The sequence below is a fragment of the Coturnix japonica genome, chromosome Z (assembly GCF_054131305.1).
Source record: "Coturnix japonica strain WE chromosome Z, WE-NBRP24, whole genome shotgun sequence".
Taxonomy (NCBI): Eukaryota; Metazoa; Chordata; class Aves; order Galliformes; family Phasianidae; genus Coturnix; species Coturnix japonica.
The window spans coordinates 49,521,243-49,538,121 of NC_140702.1; the positions used below are offsets into that span (position 1 = coordinate 49,521,243).

Consider the following 16,879-nt stretch of genomic DNA (forward strand, 5'->3'; position numbering starts at 1 on the left):
ATGGCGTCCATGTTTGTGTCTCTCCCCCAGACAGTTGAGGTCCTGGGATAAGTCAGGTTAGTTGGCGGATCCGTCAATTTTACTTATACAACAAAAATGAAACTATTCAAAAATATGATTCCCAGGGATGCTGCAGATGGATGCTGGTGTATGAAATCCTCACTTCTGTTATAGACCACGCGTGCTGTGCTGCTCCTCTGTTTAGCTCTGTAGGTACCGGGAGCAATTTATGTGTTTTGAAGAACTGTCCAGCCTGATACCTCATCTTTGCCACATTAAAAGATAGTTTTGTTGATGGCTGTTGAGTACACAAGCTCTGATAAACAGTGCAAAAAGGCAGCAGAAAAAAAAAAAAGAAAAAAAAAAAAAGAAAAAAGAAAAAAGAAAAAGGAAAGCTATGAATGTTAAACGTGGAAGGCTGCATTGTGCCCAAGTACCAGTGTGCAGGAAACATGGCCTGCAGCACTCCTGGGAAAGGGTGATGGAAGATAAAGAAGGCTGTGTCATAACATACCTTTGATGAAGAGAAAGCACTGGGAAAAACAGATGCGGCATCCCTGAAGTCATCACTCTTAAGCTTGTCTGAACCTTTTTTTCCTGCCCCTGCGTTGAGTACAGATACATGTTGGGCAGAGAAATGGCTTGAGAGCAGCCCTGAGGAGAGGGCTGTGGGGCTGTGGGTTGAGGTAAGATTCAATATGAGCTGGCAATGCGTGCTTGCAGCCCAGAAGGCCAACAGTAGCCTAGACTGCATGAAAAGAAGCGTGAGCAGGCTTTGAGCAAGCTGGTCTAGAGGGAGGTGTCCCCTCCAGCAGGAGGGCTCCCTGGGATCAGCCTTGGGAGCAGTGGGCATCCTGCAGACGGCACGGCTCTGGGAAGTCCCGCGCGTCCCTGCGCGCAGCGCGGCGCCGGCGGGGCTCCGCCGAACGGGGAAGGGGCGGCGCGACCCCGCGCCCTCCCAGGCACCCCCGCTGCGCCGCTGTCCCACCGCCCCCCGGGCCTCCGAGGGGCGAGCCGACCCGCCTCCGTCCCGCGGGGGCCGGCCGTCAGGGAGCCCGAGCCCGCGCCGCTGAGGCGGACGGAACCGCCTCTCTTCGCCCCGCCGTTGGCTCCGACCGGGAGCCTGTGTGAGGCCGCCGCTCCGCAGTGGAGCCGCGGCCGGGCGGGCGGCACCGGGCATCGCTATGGAGAGGAACCCCATCCCGGTGCTGACGGTGCAGACGACGCCCTACGAGGACCAGCGGCCGACGGGCGGCGGGGGGCTGCGGCGCCCCACGGGGCTCTTGGAGAGCCAGCGCAACTACCTGCCCAGCTTCGTGCAGAGCCTGCTCTCCTCCGTCGATCTCCGCGACCGCCAGGGCTGCACCATGGTGGTGGGCAGCGACGGCCGCTACTTGAGCAAGACGGCCATCGAGATCGTCGTCCAGATGGCCGCGGCCAACGGGGTAAGCTCTCCATGCACATGGCCAGAAAATGCCTGGAGATAAAGCAGCTGAGCCCTGTTCATGGTTCACATATATCAGCACCAATGTTCCTTTTAACCTTTAAGAGTTTTATTTAGAAAGGAGGTGCCTGTCTCAGAGTCGTATGTGACTTGATATTCTGAGATTCATGGAATCTCAGAACTGTGGGGGTTGGAATGGACAACTGGGGATCATCAAGTCCAATCCTGCTAAAGCAGGTTCACGACAATAGTTTTGTTCTAGGTTCTATCATTTCACTCAAGAATCTTGGTTGTATTTCAAATAAATTTTTGCATTGCTATGGAATTTGTGGGAGAACTTTGTCTTAGAGACTGTAATTGATCCGTATTACTAGCAGCAGGAGGAGTAAGAACACACTCTGACACGAGTGTGGTAACAAGTGACTTAAGGTTGTAAGTCAGGTAATTTAATGACTGTAATGGCAGCTACGGGGAGGAGAGGTTAGAGGGTTGGACTACTACATACTGGATCGGATTAACAGATGATTTAGTTGCCTGGAAGTAGAATAAAATGTCAGGTAACAGAGGCATCTAAGTAAAGTGTACTGAAAGAACAGACCTACAGAGCAGTGAGGATTGGTAAGTGCAGAAATAGTTTTTCATTTCTAGCTTTTTCATTGATAGTTGGCCATAAAAACAGTTCCTTACAATGTAGTAACTTAAGCGGTATGAATGAAAATCATACATTGTGTAAAATGATTTTGGCATAGTTTAAATGCAAATTAATTTGAGCATTTTTTAAACATGCTTAATCCAGTTGTTTTAATTATTGTCTAGCACTTCAGAGAGGAGAAGCCAGAAGGCCTTGTCAACGAAGCATCTCGGTATGGATATCAAAACCACTTTTTTAATCATAGTCAGTGACTGCACTGTGCGGAAGATCATTCAAAATTGATTCTTTTTCTTTTCTAAGGTTTTCCCCTCCCTTGCTTTTAAACAAAGGTGGAAAACAAAACTTACTCTGTACTTCATTTGATCATTCTGCTTAGATATGAATTTTCTAATAAGTAGGTTGATCTGAAAATAATGCCTCCTCTTTTTTTTCCATGGAAACTACAACAGATAGAGTACAAATAACAGGTTGAAAGAAGCTCAACTTTCAGCTACAAAAACAGTTTTCAGTACAGTCTCCTCACCATTAGCTATACATTTTTGCTAGCAGTGAAAAAGCCTCAGCATGCTGTGCTTGTAAACATTTCAGTGGCCATGGCTTGTCTTTCATGTCACTGGCTGCTGCTACTTTTGTCTACTGAAATGCACAAGCCACAAGTAACCTCAAGAAGCTAATACTGTAGTCATTCCATGATGTTTTAGTTGGCTGATGGTTTGGTTAATGTTTGCCTTCCTGTACTAACAATCTAGTAATTTTACAGTGCTATGAGAGACATACTGCTTCTGCCTTACAAAAAACTGCTTGTTCAAGGTGTTCCTTTTTTCTTTTTCCAAATGCATACGCAGGTTGCATTAGCTGATCTTGTAATCGTCAATAAAACGGATTTGGTGTCAAGGGAAGAATTGAATAAAGTCAGAACAACTGTCAGGTATGAAATTTCTGGTATAACCGTGACATTGTACATGCTCAAATGTTATTAGAAATTAGATCTCATGATTGTTCCAACAGATCGTGTAGTGAAAAAGAGCAGTGAGAAAGCAGTGAAAAAGAGTCTGCCCCTTTCTGGAGATGTTTCCAGTGCATTTCTGTGCTTCCACAGTCTTATCAGCTTGCCTAAGTAAGATTTGATGTTACCTGCTCAGAAGTGTAGAATTATAGAATAGAATTAAAGAATGCTCTTAAGTTGGAAGGAACCTTCAAGGACCATTGACTCCAACCTCTGGCTCTACTCAGGACCACCCAAAATTCCAATTCTATGTCTGAGAGCTTTATCCAAATGTTCCTTGAACTCTGGCTGCTTGGGGCTGTTCCATGTCTACCGCCCTCTGGTGAAGAACCTTTTCCTAATACCCAACCTGACCCTCTTCTGGTGCAACTCCACACCGTTTCCTTGGCTAAATTAGGCCTAAAAAATGCCTTATAATAGACCTTTGTCTTAAGTGCTCACATTCTTATACTATTGGGCAGCTGTTGCCATTTGTCTGAGTTAACTACGGGGGGCAATGTCTGCTAGTCCATACATGTTTATTAGCAAATATAAAGGGGTATGGAAGATATCTGAATAATTGTCATGGATGTAAAAGAACCAATGGGCTGAATTAAACCAGTGTTCAAAGGTGTGTTCCATCTTTCTCAGTACCCTGACAGACAAAATGGAATATTGAGAAATACTTTGCAACGTTATTTGTGGTTCAGACTCTTGAGAATTCTTAACCTTGCAGTTTGTACTGGGAGAAGACAAATGCTATGTTCAGTAGTAGTATTTTATTGTCAGAAGTTGTGAATTTTGACCTTGGTTCGGATATAAAATGTCACAAAAGCAAACTTTTTCTTGATGCCTCTTGGACTGTAAAACATTGAGTAACAGTGTGAGAGATGTCGTTATGTTTCTTGTATTGCTCTACATTGTTAAATTGTTCAATCGATATATTAGAGTTGCGTTTGCACCTCATTTTGCTTTTTTCTATTTGTTTTAGGTCAATAAATGGACTTGTCGAAATTTTGGAGACACAAAGGTCGAGGTATTAGATTAACCTGTATTACCACAAGTACCAAATCCTGTCCCACTGACATTATTTTTACAAAGCTTTCATTATGATCTGTTGGCTGTGCACATGCATACCTACCTGTACTGTGTTTTAATGTGTGCTTGTGTTCAAAGAGGTACAGAACGATTGTTCCCATCAGAGAATTAGATAACACTTAGGCATCCAATACAAATCACATCTTTCAGAAAACAGATTCTTGTGTGGTTTTTTTTGTTTGGTTGGTTGTTTGTTTAGTATTAATTTATTTTTTAACTGTATTCACTAAAATTCTCTTTTTATGCTCCCATATTACTGTACAGCTGAAAGCTGCTTTACTCCATGGTAGGTAGCACTGACTGCTGACATCTGAAAATAGGGCTAGCTTCTGGTGCTTTGCATTGGAATAAGAGATCAGGAAAAAAAAACAACAAACATGGACAATTATTTATATGTTTAAAAATGAGTAATCGAAGCTTCAGTACACATAATTCTTACATGCAGTGAAAATACAAACCTTTCTTTCTCTCCCTATCTGTGCAGAGTTGATCTTTCCAATGTGCTGGACCTGCATGCTTTTGACAGTCTATCTGGAATCAGGTATGACAGTAAGTTCACTTTTATTAAAAGTAATGCTCATTGCATAGATACACGCATGAAGTAGGTACATTTACATTTAGGCAGCGTCTGCATCTGAATTTCTGTTCCATGTTCTAGTTCAGACACTGGTTTACAATTCTCAGTAAGAGTAAGAAGAAATAGAAAGAGGATGTTTTTCCACTTGAGATACATGCAGCAAGGGTTTGTATTGTAGGGTTTGTAAAATGAAATGAGAGCCAAAGCACCCATGATTGTTTGGCGTTTTCCCCCCGTTTCCCTTGTTGAGGCTTTAAGTTGTCCATTAGTACTACTACTAATCAATAAGATCTCAGTGCTTTTTTCTGGTTCTCTTAAAACTCAGAGGATTTAATTTTTTTCTTGCTTTACATTGTGATGAACTGGAGACCTTAGTTTTCACAGGAAACTCTGAGTTCCACAACAACCTAAGCCTTGGAAATGTTGTTCAGCGTGTTCCCGGATCCGTTATGTCCTCTGGTTCTTTTATGACTAAGAGGCTCAGCTTTAAATTAGCAAACACTGCACAGTGTGCAGTGGGAATTAGCTTTGGGAATGAGTTAAGTAGAAAGTGGTGTATAGTATTTCACTTCATTTTATACTGCACATTTTACTCTTAGAAGCAATGGCTTTGTTCCTTTTTTACTTCCTAACATAGTTTCAAAAAGTGATGCCCAACAAATCATCCCACAGATGTCAGAAGTTACTTTTTTGTTTTATAAAGATGTAAGAGTGTAAAATGTAGATAGAAGTCCATGGCGACTTACTCTATGATGGTTAAAAGTTAGTAGGTCGTACTCCTAGCCTTGTTGTGAAAATGGGTCTCCTAAGTCTTTCTTGTAAGACACTGACAGCTGAGTTAGAACAAAGCGTTTCTAACCATAACAGACTCTCTTGGCCCAAGGACAGCTTTAATCCAACCAGAAATGACCATCCAATAGGTCACTCCTTGCTTTATCACTCATAGGTCAGAATTTTTTTCCTAATCTAGAAAGGAAATCCGTAATTGTTCTGTACATTACTATAGTCAAATTAGAGAATTGACAGTGGAATTCCAGCAGTTAAGCTATGGCAGACTTCCTATCACAGATCATTTGAAAGATCAAACAAACATAATTAAACATAACTATTCTGAGATTAAAGCTGAATTAACAGTTGAAAATTACTTTGATAACAGCACTTTAGTTTTGGTCTGCAGTACTGAAGAGTTTGTGTAGATCTTGTTTGAGATAATGACACTGCATCCATCCAGTGCAAATGCAACATCTGCTTGTTTACAGCTTGCAGAAAAAATTCGAGAGTATGAAGACAACAGATGCACATCTCGACAAGGTAATTACAGCAAGCACTGCTTCAGTCTCGCTGTTAGAAGATAGTTCAGGATAACTGCAACCATGGCATACTAATCATCTTATTTTTTCAGAAGGTTTCAGGTAGAGAATCGTATGTTTAAGATCTCTGGAATATTACACTGAATGCCATGTACTTTGATAGAGATAGATAGTAAATGTATATACTGAGTTCTGCTTTCAAATATGGCTTAAGAGTTCTCTTGTTGGAAACTGTGTTCTTGTACATGGAGAGCATTACTACAACAGACAAGTAATACTATTCTTTTCAATATTTGCCCTTATTGAGCAATTGAGATTTGAGAATTGAGCCCTATACTTACACCTGATATTTATCCCGTAGGTCGAAATGATGTCAGTGTTTGTAGATACTGGGGAGTTTCTGTTCACAACTTTGTATGAATTAAGGTGTTAGAGAGACACATTCTGTGAGTGCTTCCCTTTGTTTTCACACAGAAAATCAACAGATCAACCTGTAACAGTGAATTAGGTTTTCCTATAAATTTGATATAAATCCTATAATCGCACGTGTGCTAGAAGGTTAGGAATGTGAAATGCTTTGTTTTTCCAGATATGTAAGCTAGCTTTTATTTATGTCAGGGTAGAATCTTCTCTCTTGCTCTGTGCAATAAAACAATCCTTGCATATTACAGTTTAAATTGCATTTTTATCTTGGTGATTGTGTTTTATTTAGAGAGAAAATACAGTATTTTGTCTGTTTTGTGGTTTTGATTTTTAATAAATAATTGAAGGGGAAAGGGTCTGGCCTGTCACTCCTTTAAAGTATAAGCAGTTCTGTGCTAAATGCTGCTTTTAAGCGTCTATCTTGTCTGTCTTGTGTGTCTTTCCTTTTACAGGACATAGTGACAGTAAAACTTGAAGTCCTAGGAAGTATTAAGGAAGAAAACCTTAATCTCTTTATACAGGTAAATATGAATACATCGCAGTCAAGTGCGAAATCACTGTGTCCTTTTGTAGAAAATCATCTTACGCTGTTCTGTTTGTGAAAACATTTTTCCTCTTTGTAGAATCTTCTGTGGGAAAAGAATGTGAAAGATAGGACTGGATGTACCATGGATGTCATAAGACTGAAGGTTTGCCTGAAACTTCCAACCTCTTTGTTTTGTGCTTTCCCTCTTTTTAAATGGAAAGAAAATGCAGTGTATTGTCAGCCACATACAGGTCAAAGAGCAGACAAAAGAGAGAACATCAGTTTGTCATTGATCCATGTAGAGACACTTAAATAGCTGCTGGCCAATGAGACCACTCAAGGTATCTGACAGAGAAGCAAACCACAGTACTACTTGCTGTGTAGTGAAAGGGGAGACTTGCAGTCCCAAACATGAGTGGGACAGGATGAATGATCAGGACATAAGTGAAAGGAGGTGATGTTGTTTTCCCCTCCTTTGCTCTGAAAGGTCTCATCCATTTCACCTAGATGGCTCCTTAGTTAGGGATGTAGTTACAGGTTTCTGTCCATGATTACAGTTATTGGCATAATAAACAGAAGTTTAATTGAGTGTAACAATGCAGCACAATGCTAGTGATGGTCCACCTAAAATTTTTTGATTACATCAGACTGCAGTTTTAAAGATGTGATTTACACATAAGTGTATTCATCCCCGTGTACGATTCATTGCATAGTTCTGAGGTGAACGTTGGTGATGCTTGAGGATGTACTTTCATTTTCCTTAAACCACAAAGCTAAGTAAATGATAAAAAAGTCGACTGTATGATTAGACAAGGTCTAAGGAAAACAATCAAATGTGCTGTGATTTGTTTCCTGAGAACATATGTGTGTCACAGGCAGCAACGTAATTATTTCTACTTCACTGGAAGAAAGGTTTATTTCTTGACAAGTAGAACAACAGCAGCATAAAGCCAGCAGTGCTGATGCACTTCAAGCTGTCTGTTGTACTCATTAGCTGTACTGCTGATTAGAAGAATGCTTCTGTTGTACTGAGCTTTGGGATCAAGGTAATATTTACATGATATTTTAGACAGTTTTCAAGTGATGAAAACTCTTTTAGTGCAACGTTTGGCATGTGAGTTAATGGACTTAGTTTTGAAAGTATTCCATTGTTAATTCCATTGCTAGTCATTTCACCACACAGATATTTGTTCTTTCTTTGCTATTCAGAGATTCTGTTTCAAGACAGTGTAAGTGTTAAGCTTGAGAACTCAGTGGGAACAGACTCAACATTTTTGCCTATTTTACGTCTTCTTGGACAGGTGATGAGGCTTTCATAGAGACATATATCATACATACAATCAAAGTGGCATGGTAGGAGATGACATTTAAATTTGCACAAATATTCCAGGTAACCGTCCAAATGAGAAGCTGAAGGCAGAGTATAGCAAAGTATAATTATTAATTGTAAGAATGGTTGTTACAAGAGATGACTCTGTTGCATTGTTATTTTGATCAACCTCTGCATATTTGTCAGAGGCTTTTCCCTGCTTTGTGTACTTGTGAAGTTTTTGTTGTTTTTTATTTATTTATTTATTTATTTCCCCTATACGTATTTTGTTTTTAAAGGTTTGTTTATATACTCTAACAGTTATTTTTCTGGTAAGGGACTCGTATCTATTCAAGGCAAATCTCATCAAGAGATAGTCCAAGGTGTCCATGAGCTGTATGATCTGGAAGAGACTGCAACAGAATGGAATGAAGATGAAAAAAGAACCAATAGACTCGTTTTAATTGGTATGAGTAACTTTGTGCCTTTTTCTGTAACTTTAAGGAGCTTTTTCTTTCAGCAGCAGTCCAGTTAACCTGTTCAGTGAGAAGCAGCCACCCCGTACTAGTCAGAGTAACTGCAGTTATGATGTTCTGTGTAACCTTCAGTGCATGCTCTGTCCATGAAACCCCCCTGCACTTTCTTAAAGCAGCTGAGAGCAGCTGTGCTGTCCTTTGTAGTTGAATAAAATAAAATACCAGGTACTCAGAAATTATGTAAGCATACTGGGGATTATTTTAAAAACAAATAATTGCTAATACGTTCGTGGGAATGCTTTGAGTATTTGATCACATAATCAATAACTGTGAAGATGATGAAGTCATTAATGCGTACAAAGTCAGGTTAGTTTCGGAAAATCTTAAAATGCTGAGTTGCGTATTTCTTGAAATCTGTTTTTGTAAATAAAATTAATGTGGTTTCCTGCAGCTTAGTTTTGATAAAGTACTATTTTAACTCATTGGTAGAGTAAGTATCTTCTCTGGTGAGAAACCTTACAGGCTTCTGCTTGCAGGAACGGATTTTTGTAATATGCTCTACAATACAATTAGCTAAACTTTTTTCTCTTTGCAGGTAGGAACCTGAATAAAGAGATTATCAAAGAAGTGTTCATAGGAACTGTGACAGAGAAGCATGAGAACAGTTGACACTGGACTATAAACAGGATGAAGTCTTGTGCTTAAATCTGCAAGTTTTTGTGATAAGAAGGACTGAATGACACACCATGTTGTAGTAGTACCTTTTTCTGCTTCCAGTCTACTGCACAGTTAAACTCCTGAGCCCTGCTAAGAATCCCAGCTCACCTACTGTTGAAAGGTTGGCTCTTATGGTCTAGATTAAACACAAAAAAATTCTAGCATCTTGAATTAGGCTTAATTTATGCCGGTGAATTCATTTCGCTTTGCAGAAGTACCAGTAGGCAAAAAGACCTGTTACTTTTGTATGTGAAAAGAGGCCATGAATTACAGTATGTGTGGTAGTAAAGATGTGGTTCTGGTTCTGTCCCGTTCTAGCTCTTTGTGTCAGCAGCAGCCCCTTGCTGGCAGGACAGTCCGAGGTGCTGCTCAGCAACAGGTGACATACCGGTGTGCTACCAACATTGTTTTTCTCCTTAAGCCAAAACAGCATCGTACCAGACACTGGGAAGAAAATCAGCTCTGTCCAGCTGAAACCAGGACACCAGCAGAGGTGAACTGATTCATCGTGTCATAAGTATTAGGTAGCTTGGAGAAGCTTCCACAAACCAGGAACTAATGCAAGGTGAAAAGAACGACTTCATGATAATGTTACTGTTAAGAATCAAAGAATCACAGAATATCCTGCACTGGAAGGGACTGACACCCTGCTCCACACAGGAGCACCCCAGAATTGAAATCCTGGGCTGAGAGCATGGTCCAGACCCCCTTCCCTCCACTCTTTGCTTTTCTTTTCGGTGCCTTAAATGGGGATGGAGGGAGAGGACGGGGTTTCGCCCAATTCTCTGAGAGGAGGCGGCATGGTTGGAAGCTTCTCGCTTCCCACAGCTCGCGGTGAGATTGGGAATTTGTTTTTTTCTCCTTGTTGAAACTCTCTCGTCGTTGTTTAGTGTCATTGGGTTCATTAAACTGCCGTTCATTCTCACATCGTTCTTTTTTTTCATTTTTCCTTCCTAGATCCAATGGCAATCTCCCTTCCCTTCCCCTCCCTCCGAGCGCACGTAGCCGGGCCAGGCCTGGCCACCGCACCGTGCAGTTAGAGAGGGGAGGTACTTTTGTTCCTTCCCTGCCCGGGTTTGTTCCCGCTGTCACGGAGTGAGCTCTAGAGAGAACTCCGCGACATCTACGAAGAGCAGCCTCTGCAAAACCAAAGTGCTTGAGCAGCGCTGTGTGCTGGGTATGTGCTTGGCACCTGTCTCAGTGACAAATTTGCACGTTTTCCCCTGCAGGAAGCAGAGATGCTGTTCCGGAGGCAAATCACAGTGATCTGATGACCTCTGCACCCTCCCCAACATCTCCTACATGAAATCACCTTTCCAAAGCACCGTTTCCTCCACTGCTCTTTACTTACTGTTTTTTTTACAGGTCTCCTTAAACCCCAGAATAAACACAGTACCTCTGGATCTTATCTCCTGTCATGCTGAGTTTTCAGGAATTAGACCTGGGAGAAGTTGTACTGAGGGACGTGGTTTAGTGAGAACTGTTGGTGATGGGTGGATGGTTGGACTGGGCGATCCCATGGGTCTTTTCCAGTCCTGGTGATTCTGTGATTCCGTGATTCTGTGCTGGGGCAACAGGAGAAGCCAATGGGGAAAATCACGGGAAATACCTAAAAGGAATTAAGGAGTTATCCTTTAAGGAAGTGAGAAGACCAGCTACCCAGCTGAAGAGCTTCTACACCAGTGCACACAGCTTGGGAAACAAACTGGAGGAGCTGGAAGCTACTGTGCTCCTGTAAAACCACAATATAGTTGCTGTCACCAAAACCTGGTGGGATGATTATCTTGACTGGAGTGAACAGTGAAGCAGGAAACAGATGCTCTACTGGAATTCGGAAGAAAGGGGGGCTAGGAGGGGGATAGTTAAAGGTAGTTTACAGAAACAAGGAAGGGAAACTTAAAGGTAGATTATAGAAATAAGTAAAGGAAACTTAAAGGTAACAAGTAAAAGAAACGGGGGGCCTGGGAGAGCAGGGAGGATGCAGATAAGGAGTGAGACCTCACTGGACGACATCAGGCAAGGAGGAGAATAGATACTGTAAATACCAGAAGAGGAGTTGCATCCCCCAGATAAGAACAAGAGGGGGTCTGCATGCTAAAGAACTATTGAATATGTATCAGAATTCCAAGAACTATTGACTATGTATTAGAATTCCAAGAAATCATTGACTCTGTATTAGATGTACCTATATCTGTGTCACGATTTTACAGTTCGGGGTGCAAGTTTGGTGGAGCTATCCCCCTTGCACCCGGCGCTGGAATAAACATACCTGCTTTATAACCCATCTCTGGATTATAGAGTTTTATTCCGCAAGTTAGGAGTGTGCCTATTGGTGGCTACAAGCTGTTCAGAAGGCACAGGTGAGGAAGGAAGGAGTGGGCATTGCTACCTACACAGGAAAGAACAGAATGTGAAGAGCTGTCCCTAAAGAAGTCATATGGGTGACAGTTAAGAGACCAAGGCAGGAAAGGGAGCCTTGTGAGCGGTGTCTACTATAGGCCACCTGATCAGTCAGAGCCTGTTGATAGGCTCAGGAAAGCCAAAACCCTGCTTGAATTGAACTTCACAAGGGATGCCATAAAGAACACGTAACTCTTCTACATGTACCTCAACCAGAAAAAGAAAATCCAGGAGGGCGTAACCCCCTTGTCAGTGACACACGCAGGCCTGTACAACAGACGAGGAGAAGGATGAGGAACTCAGCAACTTTTTTTGCCTCGCTCTTCTCTGATAACTGCTCACCACACAGCCCTCAAACTTTGGGTTTGGTAGGAGGGGGTTTCGGAATCTACATCCTCACTGTAAGCAAAGATGAGGTTCATGAGCACCTGAGGAATCTGAACATCCACAAGTCTATGAGTCCCAAGGAGATGCATCCCAGCCTCCTTGTCCTATAGCTTTCCAAATTGCATCTGCAGCCCGTTGTTATATTGTGGTAGTATATTCTGGCTACAGTATTGCCAGCTGTAGCAAACAATCCATTGGCTTTGAACGATGCCATCAGCCAGCAGACCCTTGCAGCACAATGCTTAACCTCTCTCTTAGTGAGGATATGCAGGAGGGGTCCGCTAATTGCCTGTTCTTCAGCAAATGTGCTCTACCCCATCCTGCCCTCGGTTGTGTTCACCACTCCAATGACCAGCGATTTCTTTATCCCAGGTCAGTCCAGCTGACCCGCTCCTGCTGAGGTCTCTCTCTGCGTCGCTGTGCTGGTCCCGATATCACATTGGTGTCACTGTTTACTGGGAGAAACGGACTCAGCCACTCCAGGATTGAATAGCAGAGACACTTTATTGGAAAAAGAGTAATTCTCATAACCATAATTCCTCTGATTGGTTGCAGCAATAAAGCTGTAAAGCCCTTCTACCACTGATTGCTTAGCATACAGTGAGCATGTGGTGTTCGAGCACACAAGCTTTCTCTCATTAACTGGCTACAGGCAGTTTCTTTTCTGGTCATGCTTCACAACTTCTGTGTGTTGTGCTTCCACAGCTGATACTTCCCCAAGCCGAGAGCAGTCCTGGTAACAGGATGGCAGCCAGCACGAGGTGAGTGCAGGCATGGGGTGGGCACGAGGAGGCAGAGAACCCATGCTCAGGCTCCGCCCCGCAGCGTGTCACAATTCCGAGGGCGGGTGGGCAGCATTGTGGTGTCAGCGTGCTCAAGCTGTGAGTTCAGAGAGGTGACCCGCCTCTGCCATTGCGGTCGTGACCAGCGTTTAGCGATGGTTGACAGCAGCTCTCTCGTTGTCCTTATAACCCTTGCCCTTCTCTACGGCCTCATGTTTCTTGTGGCCGGAGTTATCCTGCTCACTGTAGCCCGAAACCTGCAGGTAGGGGATATTTTGAGGGTGGGGATGACTTGCATCTGGGGGATTTGGGGCTGGGGGAGTCGGGAGCAGTTTTTCGAGACCACCCAGGAGCATGACTCAGGAGCCATGTCCGTGTGTCCGCAGGCCGGCAGACGACGCTTGCGGTTGAGGAAATGGTGGCAGCGAGCAGCAGCACTGAAGCCAGGTAGGTCCTGTGAGGGCCAGCCCATGCCCCAGGCCTGCCCAGGAGCATCCATCTCCAGGCTGGGCTGAGCCTCTGGGAGCAGCTAAGCCCTGTTCATCGTTCACATGTATCAGCACCAATGTTCCTTCTAAATTTTAATAGTTTAATTTAAAAAGGATGTGCCTGGCTCAGAGCATCTCTGGAGCTCCTGTTGCCCTGTGGCTCAGTGACCTTCCCTGTTTTACAGGTGCCAAGAAACACTGCAAGCCATGGAGCCGCTGCAGTAAGGCTGACCAGGAGCTCCAGCAGCTGCTGCTGTCGGAGCTGCCTGAGCTCAGGCCTGTGCTGGGCCCTGACTTCCTGCAGGCAGCCTGGAAGGATCTGGAGGAGCTGGTGGAGCGGAACAGCCTGCCATGTCACTGCTGCACTTCAGCTGAGATCCAAAGCTGCACTGGAAAAGGCAACATCGACTCCTTGAAAGTAGCCAGCAGAGCACAGGCAAAGCTGTTGCCAGTCTGCCCCACTGGATGCCTGTGGTGCGCTGATACCTACAGAGCCCTCACGGTCCATATGGCCCGGAAAAGCCTGGAAGTGCGCATGGCCGCCCTGCCCAAATTGCTCTTGATCTCCCATCAGCTGGCACGGGAAAGACAATGCAGCCATGTCCTGCCCAAGCCCATCAAGCCAGGGCAGACCCAGGCCAAGGGCAAATGCACTGCAGGCAGCGTTCTCAAGAAGAAACAGAAGAGTGACCGTGGTGTACCCAGCCCAGGAGATTTCCCCATACTGATGCCATGCGCCCCCTATATTCTGTTGCCCTGGGACGTGGGTCAAGCCAGGAAGACCATCCAGCAGAAGGCTCAGACTCACAGCCAGGGCCAGGCTCAGGCACAGCAGCATCCCCAGAAGCAGTGCTGCCCCCAGGAGTCGGCAGAGATTGCTTTGCCTCCGAGCCACGCAGCAGACAAGGAGCAAGAGCATCCCACAGCTACCGTAGCGCTTCCTGGCTCAGACAACACATCAAAGATAAAGGATGCCAGCTGTCAGACAGACTGTGCAGGCTTTTGCGTGACTGACATCAAATCCAGGAGCCAGTGCGTCAGCAAAGCGCATGCTGTCATCTCAAAGCTGCAGCTCGGTCCGAAGACCTTTGGGAAGCTCTCCATGCACGTGGCCAGAAAATGCCTGGAGATAAAGCTTCGCTGCTTACCTGAGTTAGTGCGGAAGTCCATGTGGCGGCAGCGTTGGATGTCCCGCACCCGCCCAGCTGGCACCATGGCATCAAAATCCCAGCTGGTTAACGGATACTTCCCCATCTGTCGGTCTCGATTCCTGAATGAGAAGCGCGAGACCCTGGAGCTGCACATCCGCTCCCTGAAGTTGAAGCGCTGTGAGAACCTCCTTATCTCAGGCAGTCCATCGAAGCCTGCAGTGTCCCAGGAGGAAGAATCTACCAGCTCGTATGTGTCTGCAACATCCGTGGCATCTTGGGCTGAGGTAGGCCCCAAAGGACAAAAGCAGCGGGCCCAGTCGAAGAAGTCCCCTAGCAGAGGCAAAAGCAAGCGGAACGCCAAAGTGAAAGGCCCTGGCTTTCCAACTGCCAGACTAGTGTTCCGATACTGCCCTGCACTGTGGCCCGAGCAAATAGTACCTTGGTTTTAGGGAAGGCGTGCGTGACGAATGAAAAGCCACAGGACATTGCTTCTAAGCTCATTCACCTTAGCGACAAGTCGAAGGAGGACAATGCACCTTCTGCAAAAAAGACTTTTTTTTTTTTCTTTTCTAGATAAATAAGTGTGTCTCTTTATCTATTTCTAAATATGTATTTTTTTATCTATAAATAAATTTTTCTATTTTTCTAAAGTAAGTGCCTAAGAGCTTTCTCTACGGGGGCCCTCCTGGGGATTGAGGGGGGAGATGGGCTCAGGATGGAAGCTGTGCTGTTGCACAGGAGGACGTGCAGATGAGGATTGTAAAAAGTTTGTAAATGTTCGTTCGTTGTGTTGGTTGTAGAAAGTTTGTGAATGTTTGGGAAGGTGGATGTTGCTGAGGGGCGCTGTGCGGGAGCGGGGTCGAGCGGGCTGCCGGGTTTTGTAAGCGCCCCTGCGGCTCCTGCTTGCACCGCTCCTGTTTACGCCGCTTCCCCCCCTCCCCCCCGCCCCGGACTGGTCTAATTCATGACAAGGAGAAGCCCCGGCAAGTTGGCTGGAGCTTCTCCTCCCCTGTGGCCGTGCCCTGGGTGCAGCTTGGGGCTCTGTGACCCATCTGGAGGCACAGCACCAAGTCCTGACACTGCAAGGGGACTGCAGGCTCCCACAGCACCAGGAACAGGCCGTCAGCTCCTTCTGCAGGCTGGCACATTGACGTGCTGCATGGTTAGTCCTTTGGTCACCTTGGCCTGTGATCCAGGAGTCATCCCAGCCTAGTCTGTGGGGATGGGGATGGGGAAAGCAGCATGAAGCTGGGATAACAGAATCACAGAATCACAGAATGACCCGGGTTGGAAGGGACCTCTAGGATCATGTAGTTCCAGCCCCCCTGCCTAGCAGGGCCACCAAACATACACATTTACTAGATCAGGTTGCCCAGGGGCCCATCCAACCTGGTCTTGAACACCTCCAAGGACGGGGCATCCACAACCTCCCTGGGCAGCCTGTTCCAGGGCCTAACCACTCTCCTACTGAAGAACTTCCCCCTAACATCCAACCTAAATCTTCCCTCTTTTAACTTTAAACCATTTCCCCGTGTCCTGCTATTGTCAGCCCTTTAGAAGCGTTTACTCCCCTCCCGGGAGTAAGTTCTCTTCAGGTATTGAAAGGCTGCAATGAGGTCACCCCGCAACCTTCTCTTCTCCAGGCTGAACAAACCCAACTCCCTCAGCCTGTCCTCATAGGGGAGGTGCTCCAGCCCCCTGATCATCTTCGCGGCCCTCCTCTGGACCCATTCCAAAATCTCCATGTCTTTTTTTGTACTGTGGGCTCCACACCTGGACACAGTACTCCGGATGGGGGCTCACAAGAGCCGAGTAGAGAGGGACAATCACCTCCCTATCCCTGCTGACCACCCCTCCCCTGATGGAGCCCAGGATTCCATTTTCTTTCCGGACTGCCAGAGTGCACTGCTGGCCCATATTGAGTCTTCCGTCCATCAGGACCCCCAGGTCCTTCTCTGCCTAGCTGCTTTCTGTGTCCACTCCTCCCAGCCTGTACAGGTGCCTGGGGTTCTTCCGGCCCAAGTGCAAAACCTTGCACTTTGCTGTGTTGAACCTCATTGGGTTCACCCGAGCCCAGCTTTCCAGCCTGTCGAGGTCCCTCTGGATGGCATCCCTTCCTTCTACCGTATCGACCGCACCACTCAGCTTGGTGTT

The 16,879-nt window shown here is 45.3% G+C and overlaps 2 protein-coding genes across 2 annotated transcripts; both read left to right on the forward strand.

The window, feature by feature from the left end:
• The first annotated feature begins 1,184 nt into the window (after window positions 1-1,184).
• LOC146754011 (zinc-regulated GTPase metalloprotein activator 1-like) lies at window positions 1,185-10,442 on the forward strand. The gene is made up of 8 exons (XM_085530079.1): window positions 1,185-1,445; window positions 2,942-3,024; window positions 4,073-4,117; window positions 4,664-4,720; window positions 6,016-6,067; window positions 6,942-7,010; window positions 7,113-8,791; window positions 9,396-10,442. The coding sequence occupies exons 1-7, from the start codon at window positions 1,185-1,187 to the stop codon at window positions 7,329-7,331; spliced, it is 786 nt and encodes a 261-aa protein (XP_085386205.1). The 3' UTR covers window positions 7,332-8,791; window positions 9,396-10,442.
• Window positions 10,318-15,366, forward strand: LOC146754012 (uncharacterized). The gene is made up of 7 exons (XM_085530081.1): window positions 10,318-10,351; window positions 11,095-11,251; window positions 12,860-12,869; window positions 13,010-13,065; window positions 13,196-13,349; window positions 13,473-13,533; window positions 13,760-15,366. The coding sequence occupies exons 1-7, from the start codon at window positions 10,318-10,320 to the stop codon at window positions 15,172-15,174; spliced, it is 1,887 nt and encodes a 628-aa protein (XP_085386207.1). The 3' UTR covers window positions 15,175-15,366.
• Window positions 15,367-16,879: the final 1,513 nt, after the last annotated feature.